This window comes from Solanum stenotomum, chromosome 5, assembly GCF_019186545.1.
Source record: "Solanum stenotomum isolate F172 chromosome 5, ASM1918654v1, whole genome shotgun sequence".
In the NCBI taxonomy this organism is placed as follows: domain Eukaryota; kingdom Viridiplantae; phylum Streptophyta; class Magnoliopsida; order Solanales; family Solanaceae; genus Solanum; species Solanum stenotomum.
Window position 1 is genome coordinate 19,317,630 of NC_064286.1, and position 9,553 is coordinate 19,327,182.

At 36.4% G+C, this 9,553-nt stretch overlaps 1 protein-coding gene across 1 annotated transcript; it reads left to right on the forward strand.

Moving 5' to 3' along the window:
* Window positions 1-869: 869 nt before the first annotated feature.
* LOC125863750 (uncharacterized) lies at window positions 870-4,162 on the forward strand. The gene is made up of 4 exons (XM_049543766.1): window positions 870-1,998; window positions 2,086-2,213; window positions 2,350-2,461; window positions 3,771-4,162. The coding sequence occupies exons 1-4, from the start codon at window positions 870-872 to the stop codon at window positions 4,160-4,162; spliced, it is 1,761 nt and encodes a 586-aa protein (XP_049399723.1).
* Window positions 4,163-9,553: the final 5,391 nt, after the last annotated feature.

Genomic DNA, 9,553 nt, shown 5'->3' on the forward strand with positions numbered 1-9,553 from the left:
AGGTGAACAATACACAAAACTCTGTTATAGAGAAAGATGATGCTCAAAGTGCAATCAAAGATGTGGTCAATATACCTGATAAATCAGAGCAATCAGTGGAAGGGAGGAATGATAAAGAAAATGAGGCAGATGGGGAAACCGAGAAGGGAATAGGAGAAGAAGCTGACACTGGAGAGCATCCAGATGTTGGGGATAGTCATATAAGAGAGGAAGAGAATTCACAAAGCCAACATGTCACAATACCACCTCCAAAGATAGATAAACTATATGAGTAGGAAAGGATAAAGTTATAAGAAAGAGAGGAAGATGAGAATATGGAAAGAAACATTGATGACATAGGTAGAGATGGTGATCTTTCACCTAGGAAGATCAGCCATCTAAAGGGGAAGAGCATAACATGAGGTAACACATCTCAAACCCTTTCACAGATAAACACAAGGAGTAAAAAGGAGTCCACCTCAACTAATATTTAATGATTAGCAAAGCTCTTTTCTGGAACATTAGGTCTGTCAGGACTCAAAATACATCACAGACATCATTACTCATATATTGCTCTATTTGAGCCATTTCAAAGTCCTTCAAAATTAGAAACATACAAAAGAAGACTGGGCATGCCAAATGCAAAGGTAAATTGTGCAGCCAAAATATGGATCTTTTGGGAGGAAGATTGGGAGGAACATGATGTAGTAGACTCTGTGTAACAAGTTACAATCAGATTCAAAAGAAGATGATCAAATGATTATTTCAGAATCACAACAGTTTATGCTAGGTGTTCTGCTCTGGAGAGATTGGAATTATGGGAGCAACTAGAAGAGATAGTAGAAAACTCTACCATACTATGGCTGGTTGGAGGAGATTTTAACACAATCATGGATGCAGATGAGAAGTTGGGAGGCTTACCTGTGACACAGATGGAAATAACAGATTTTGTGCAATGTACAAATGCTTGTGCATTAAATGAAATCAAATTCAAATGCAGTTCATACACATGGTGGAATGACAGAATCGAGGAAGAGAGTATTTTCAAAAGACTTGATAAGGTATTTGGCAACAATGAACTGATGAGTTTAATACCTAACAGTGAGGTACATCATCTGATAAGGCAAGGGTCAGATCATGCCCTACTACATGTGATTGGTAATAGCTTACAAGAAATAGTGACAAAACCGTTGAAGTTTTTAAACTTTTGGACTAAGCAAAGTGAATTTAAAAAGGTTGTGGAAGATAACTGGAATGGAGAAGAGATTAATGGGAATCCTTTCAAAATGATTCATAGTAAGATAAAGAGAATTAAGTCTATCTCAACACAGTGGAGTAGAAGAACATTTGGGGATATTTTTCAGAGAATTGCCACTTTAGACGACACCATTAAAGTTATGGAAATACAGATGGAGATTACACCAACAACAGAAAACAAAGCCTTACTTCATAAGGCAGAAGCTGAGTTAAAAATATATAGACATATAGAGGAGGAGTTTTGGAGGCAAAAGGAAGGAATGAAGTGGTTCAAAGAAGGTGATAGAAATACCAAGTTCTTCCATGCTTATGTAAAAGGGAAGAGGAGAAAGCTACAAGTTGTCGATATTCTTACCAACCAGGGGGACAAAATATCTACTACACAAAATATAGGGGAAGAAGCAGTAAATGCCTTTAGGGAGAAGTTTCGGGAGAATCAAGAGACCACAAACTATGATATGCTGGAATACATTCCTACCCTAATAAATGAGGAACAAAATGCTGATATGGGAATAATGCCTACTGAAGATAAGGTCAGAATGGTGGTTTTTACTCTAAATGGAGAGAGTGCTAGTGGGTCTGGTTTTTCAGGCAAGTTTTTTAAGAGCTGTTGGGATATTGTTGGTAATGATATGACTAATATGGTGAAAGCTTTTTTCTGTGGACAAGACCTACCCAGGTACATTACACATACCAATTTGGTGCTCATACCAAAGAAGAAGGTGGTAGTATCTTATGGGGACCTTAGGCCAATAAGTCTAAGTAATTTTGTCAATAAAATACTTTCAAGAATCATTCATGAAAGAATTGTGACAGTGCTCCCATGAATTATTTCAACAAATCAATCAGGTTTTGTCAAAGGAAGAAGCATAACAGAGAATGTGTTATTGGCCCAAGAGATAGTAAGAGATATAAACCTGAGAAACAAACTACATAATGTGGTGGTAAAGTTAGACATGGCAAAGGCATATGATAGGGTATCTTGCAAAATATTTGGTGAGAGTGATGAGAAAGTTTGGATTTTCTGAAAGAATTATAGATATGGTAGTAAGACTGATTAGCAATAATTGGTATTCAGTTTTAATGAATGGACAATCATTTGGTTTCTTTCAGTCTTCCAGAGGGCTGAAACAAGGAGACCCATTATCCCCGACTCTGTTCATTATTATAGTTGAGGTATTGGCAAGAGGACTTAACAGTTTGTATGAAGATTCAGATTTCAAAGGTTTTGGGATGCCTAAATGGAGCCCTGAAATCATTCATTTATCGTATGCAGATGACACTATACTCTTTTGTTTAGGGCAATCATCCTCAATTAGAAAGATAATGCTAATTCTAAGGAAATATGAACTGGTTTCAGGACAAATGATTAACCTGAACAAAAGTCTGGTCTACTTACATGACAAAGTTCTTATAAGAGTTCGTAACAGAATAAGAAGGCTCACTGGAATTAGGCAAAGGTCCTTCCCTTTCATCTATTTGGGATGCCCTATTTTTTATGGAAGGAAAAAAAATCACACTTTGAGAGTTTAGTCAAGAAGGTAATAAAGAGATTAAGCTCCTGACAGAACAAGCTCTTGCCCTTTGGTGGAAGATACATTCTGATAGCCCATGTATTGCAAACAATGCCTGTTTATTTAATGTCTGCCATGAACCCCCCCAAAAGTGTAATTGATAAGTTGCATAAATATTTTGCAAGATTCTTCTAAGTAATGCAACCAGAGCCAGAAACAAACATTGGGTATCATGGGATAAAATGTGCTACCCTAAAGAGGAGGGAGGTTTGGGTTTCAGGTCATTATATGATATATCCAAAGCTTTATTTGAAAAGCTATGGTAGAACTTTAGAACAACTACATCCTCTCCCTGGGGAAGTTTCATGTGGAATAAATACTGCAAAAAACTTCATCCAATTTTGGCTAAAGGACAGGGAACATCACATGTGTGGAGAAAGATGACTGTTATTAGGAAAGAGGTGGAGCATAACATTTGGTGGCAGCTAAAGTAGGGCAACTCTAGTTTCTGGTTTGATAACTGGACCAAACAAGGAGCACTCTATTATGTAGAAGGAGATACTACAGTAAATGAAGAACTGGAGGTAAGGTCTTTCAGTAGACATAGAACCTGAGACATAGAAGGTCTGAGGAGGGTACTGTCTGAAGAGATGATTGTATATATTGTGAATCATATTATGCCTCCAGAAGATAACCACAACAATGATGCAGGTTGGTGGATGGGTAATTCACAAGGAGTTTTCACAGTCAACTTAGCTTGGAAGTTAGTGTGGCACAGAAAAGAAAGAAGAAGGGACTTTGATTTCATATGGACAAAGGGATTGCCATTGAAAATCAATTTCTTTGTTTGGAGGCTATGGCTCAGTAGAATTTCCACTAATGACAATCTGAAAAAAATGAAAATTCAGATTGTCTCAAGATGTTGGTGTTGTGAAGTAAAGGCAGAAGAAATCATGACACATGTTTTCCTAACAGCCCCCATAACCAAGAGGTTATGGAGGCATTTTGCTATATTTGCAGGTATAAATATGGAGGACATGCACTTACAACAACTTATTATTCAATGGTGGAGTCTAGATGCCAATCCTAAACTTCAACTATTGTATAGAGCAGTCCCAGCAGTCATTAGGTGGACAATATGGAAAAGGAGAAACAACTTGAAACATGAAAAAACGGTTACATTTGATAACATGGTGGAGCAGGTAGAAAAGATGTTGAGGAAGCTATTAAGAGGAGTTTATCCTTGGATAAGACCAGAAAAAGCAAATTGGCCACACCTAGTAGCAAAATTGCAGAACTATAAGCCCAAGATATATCACCACAGTGTAGTTTGGCAAAGGCCAGAGAGAGACAAAGTAAAATGCAACACAGATGGTACAAGTAAAGGTGACCATGGGGAACACATAGGCTGAATCAATGGCAATCTTGGAGGCTTTGCAGTACTACATGGGGAAGGAACTGATGGGAGTCATAGTCGAAACAGATTCTTTGAGCCTAAAAAGGATGATTGAAAAACAGTGGAAGGTACCATGGGAGCTGGTAGCAGACTCTTTAGCAAATAAGGTGGTTGAATCACAAAGCACAAAGGAATACAACACCTTTCAGGAGCTACCAAGTTCAATCAGAAGACATATTAATTTAGATAAAGCACAGGTACCAAACATCAGATTCAAGACAAGAAGAATCGTAACACCAACATGTTGATAATGAGGAAGAAAAGCATAAACAATCAAGAATAAGGGAAGCATAGATACAACAGTGTGAGAATAACATTGAGCAAGAATTGTAAACATCAAGAAAGTGACAAGAGAAATATTACATCTGTGTTACAGAAGGTTAGGACTATAATTTCCAGCTACCAAACGCCCTATCAAGTCGGGTCGCGGAGCTTTAGAGTTATCCAGTACACAATGAAGCGAAATAGAGAGGGCAGGCTCAATGACTTACAAGATTCGAGGGAGCGGAGCATACACTAACGATCAATTGGACAGAATCCCGACCATTTGAGGAGAAAAGAGAAAAAGGAAGATATATGTCAATAATATATAGGATAGAAACGACAAGGAAGAAGAGGATTGAGTCGTTCCAGGAGCTAGAGAGTAGATCAACAGAGCCACTAAATTGGTGGAGCAGCCATGAGAGAAGAATCTTCAAATTCAACCTGCAAATACACTTATGATGAAGATAGAGTAAGCTTCTAGACAAGAGTACTTCAGCTGGAGGAAGTATAACACTGGAATAGACTAGGGAACAACTTTTAGAAACTTTTCACCTTTTTCTTTTGGGCCCAGGTCTTTTTGCTGGACTTTGGTCATTTTGTTTTCTTTGTTTCTTGCTTTTTTTTTTTTTGTAGTGGGCCATGCCTATTTAGCTTATGAATAAAAGGGTCTACGGACTAAAAATTCACTTAAAAAATAAATAAATTACCAAAACATATATTATCACTAAATATATTTAAATATTTGAATTTCGATTGTCAAAACCCTAAAAAAACCAAAGAATTAATAAAAAAAAATCTAAACACGGAACTGGTTAATAACATAAACAACATATATTATACCGTTAATTAAATAACTAAACGACTCATGGTACTCACAACGTAACCATCAAGTTTTCAATATATTTGCAACGTTGTTTTATCCCTTGTAATACAAAATCAAATACCAATCATAGTACTCACAACGTAACCATCAAGTTTTCAATTACAAAAAAGAATTAAAAAATACCAATTAAATATTTAATTATCACTAATACCTGATGCGTCCCAATGTCTTTTATAGTGAATTAGGATTAAATAAAGTGGACCAGAATGAACAGAAAGAGAGTTCTATATTTGTTAAGAAACCTTTTGTTGATAAGAGAGAATATTTATAACCAAGTTGAGCAAATCATGGAAGATAAAAGATTTGAGAAATATTGGCAAACCGTGGAGCCACTAATCAGCCCCCCTTTTTTTTTTTTATACTTTTTTACTTTTTTTTAATAGTAAAACATAACTTTGAAAAAAAATTATTGTTATATAGGCGAAAAAAAATTGCTATATAGTGGTAATTAAGGTACTTAATTTGTATAGTTAAGTTTTTTCCCAGAATAAAAAAAAAGTGAAGGTACCCTTCGAAAGAACTCAAACGAAGCAACCGATTGCAAACTGGACGGGGCAGGCGACCCTGGGGCTATGGGTGGTGCGGAGCGCCAACCCCTAAAATTCAGAGCCTACTTTGGGGCGCTCTGTCTGGCGCGACACGCCAGTCCCCAACCCAGAAAACCCGACGAATTTCTTTGCTCGTTTTCCCACCCTAACTCGCCTAGAATCAAACGGTTTCTTCCCCAATCACTTGTATTCAATTACTTAAAATAATTACACTCTAATCTATTCAAAACAACACTTAAATATCTAAATTTCATCTCAATAAATCATCAAAAGCCCAACACAACAAGATTTAGAATGAACTTCAAGAACACCTATCAAGAATTCATCAAGAACTCTAATCTTTCAACTTCAAGAATGAAATTTCGTTGAAAATAACGTGATTGGCGTGTGGGTGAACTAACCCAACACTATGGAAACTTACATACCTCTTAGGGATCAAACCCATGGTGAAAATCCGCTACAACACGCAAGAATCTCGACGAACGCTTGATCCTCTCCTCTTTTCTCTTCTTGAACTCTCAGCTAAAACCCTAGGCGTATTTTAGGAGTATAAAACTGAACCCAATAGGATTATACCCTTAAAACCTTACTAAAAGAGAATTAAATCTGATTTGGTAAGGAAAAGACCAAAATACCCCTTACTATTTTTGTCTAACTTTCCTTAACTGGACAACCTAACTTCAAAAGGCCATATCTCACTCATCCAACCTCGAAACTTAGCAAACTCGGTGGCGTTGGAAAGATAATTCAAAGGTATTTCCTAAGGTATCTTGTATCACATCTAAATCATCCTGTTCTAGGAGTTATGATCATTTAAAGTTGACCCAAAACTCATAACTTAAGCATAACTTGCAAAATTTCAGATTTTGCTATTTCCAATTTAGTTCTTTTTCGAACTCAAGGTGCTACATCTAGTGAACTTAACACTTAAGAAATTTTAATTCCTCGGTAAAATCATACTCACAACGAAGGATGGTTTAAGTCTTAGCTCAAAAAATTTCTGGGGTGTTACAGCTTGATGAATTTCAGTAGTTAGGTTCCACGAATGGACAACATGGGTCGTGGAGGACATTGCGCGTCATAAAAAAGGTTTCATAGTTCAAATTCTAAAACTCAGGAATTTCAGCTGATTTCTAAGGATAGGTTTCTACGGCCCGTAAAGGGATCTATGGTTTGTAGACTGTCTCGTGGTACCTGTTTGATAGTTTTTAATCAAGGTTAATTGAGTCTTTTTTACTCATTTAATACCTATACTATATAATTTTAGGCTTATTTAGGGTAATTTAACTGATTCCTAAGACCCTTAACCACCAAATCATTCTCTCAAATTCCAATTCCCTCTCTCAATTCTTCTCTCTCAAGCAATCTAGGGATCCAAGATCTCAAGTCTATATTGAAGGATTTCACCTTGAATTTCTATCAAGGTATGTGGAAACTTCATTAATGGGTCCTTCTTCATCCATTGAGTCCCAAAGAACCCCAATTTCTCAATTTATGATTTTCCTAAATTTAGAGTTTTATGATTTCTTATGGGTTCTTGTTGAATTTTGATTTCTTCTTCATGATTGATCTTATTATGCATGAATTGATTATAATTCAATATTTTCAATGATATTTTTGTGAACCCATGACATACAAGCATTTTCATGATCGCAATTATGTAATTTTCACATGCAAGGTTCATGTACTCAGATTTTTGTGAATAAGGATGCTTTCACATAAAGTACCATTCAGTTTATATGATTATCATGATTTAGAAGCATTCAAATAAATTGTTTCTCAGATTATGTTATGTTATCATGATGTAGTGAGCAATTCAAATTATCATATTTTTCAGGAATGACACAATATTATCAAATTAATATTATTTCCAGATTTATGCATGTTTTCCGTTGGGAGTGTACTTAGTACCGAGTGGACCAAGATATGAAGGTTCACCCATCAGTAGAGGCATGAGACCTTTAATATGTCACGCTCCGAGCCTACACCCTGGGCAAGACTGGCACTCGAGAACCATTTTTGGCCTAAAGTGAACCCTTGGCCTGACTTAACACTTAGCGAAAGACTTAAATAACATGAAACAATCTCAAAAGATAAACTCATGAAATAAGCTTAGAATGTCTTAAAAGAAACATTCAACTGGCCAAAAAGGGCAACTCAAGTCTTTAAACATTTAAAACTGAAAATGGATAAGACTCATGAACTAACAATATCTAACTGTCTATGAAGCCTCTAATAACTGAGATGGACGTCGGGACAAGATCCACGACATCCTAATAAAATAAAATGAATAAGCAATAAAAGGGATCCTTCAGAAGCAAGAGGCTCACCAACAACTCTGAAGCTCAACTGGATCAACGGAGCGCTGGATGCTGATCCTGGTTACCTGTATCTGCATCATAAAAGATGTAGGCCAAATGACATCAGTACATGGAATGTACGAGCATACGAGGGGAATTCTAAAACAAGATATAAGCTTGAAAAGGAACTGAAAGAACCTACATGGTCTCAATTCAACTCAACTCATTTCAATATAAAGCAGTAATATAAATACAATATAAAGAAAAGCTTTTAAAACATGCGGATAACAACTCTGTGTATTGAAAAATACAACAATAACTCAGTTTGTATAAGAAAATAAAAATAACTCTGTGTTTATAAGAATACAAAATATCTATGTGGGAGTTTCTCTAATGGAAAACCACCACTATGAGCTATGTGATGATACAACGTCTTGCCTCACGCTGCCAGGGTCGTCCTATACCTTGCCGGGGGTATAGAACCTAACTACTAAGTTGATGCACTAATCTATGCTAAAAATCACTAAGGAATCATCTAAAATGTATGACCCTTTTCTAGCCATGTTAGCCACACGGTTTATGGGGACTTTGAATTATTTGAACTCAAGCTCGTCTCCAAATTGGTGCTCAATACTTCTCCCAAAATGTAACTAGCTCATATGTTTAAAAACATAATTCTTTCTGTGGTTTGAGATAATTACTCAAAAACTAGCTCAAAAGCTCTCTTGGAAATCAGTGTTTCCTTTCTTGATTAAATGTGAAAACATTTACTCTTTGGGAATACTTAGCTCCCATATACTCTTTTGATGAAAATGAACTTCACTTTATACTCTTACTCAACTCAAAGCTCAAGTCTTAAAAAAAGTTTAAAACATTTGTAAAAGACTTCTTGAAAAGACTCTAAGAACTCTCAAAACTTGGCTCTTTAACTTTCCTTGAATTTAATTTGTGGATTCAAGATTATGATTCATATTTATGGATGGTTTATGGATGATTTATAGATGTTAAGAAGTCATTTAGAGTAGTTAGAATCGATAGGAAGTGTTAGTACACTTTAGAAGGACTAAGATGGGATAAACGACGAAAAAAGGGTGGGGGCAGATGCCCCTGTGCACTGTTGGCGCCCTGCGCCAGCCCCAAAGTTCAGAGACTGGTTTTGGGTGCACTTCTGGCGCACCGCCCCAGCCTCTCTGGCGAATCTGGGGCGCGCCACCCCAGCCCCTCCCTAGGTGACCCCGATAAATTTTTCAACTCGTTTTCTGATCTTAATTCGATTAAATTCGATTCTTTTTCTCAATTTCTCTTTAGATTCAGATACCTAATACATGTACACAAGAATGTAATTCAAAATA

Coding starts and splice junctions, on each gene's coding strand:
- LOC125863750 (XM_049543766.1), top strand. CDS start 870: ATGGATGCAGATGAGAAGTTGGGAGGCTTACCTGTGACACAGATGGAA. Junction 2,214..2,349: donor TGGCAAAGGCATATGATAGG/GTATCTTGCAAA, acceptor GGTTTCTTTCAG/TCTTCCAGAGGGCTGAAACA. Junction 2,462..3,770: donor TGAAGATTCAGATTTCAAAG/GTTTTGGGATGC, acceptor CTATATTTGCAG/GTATAAATATGGAGGACATG.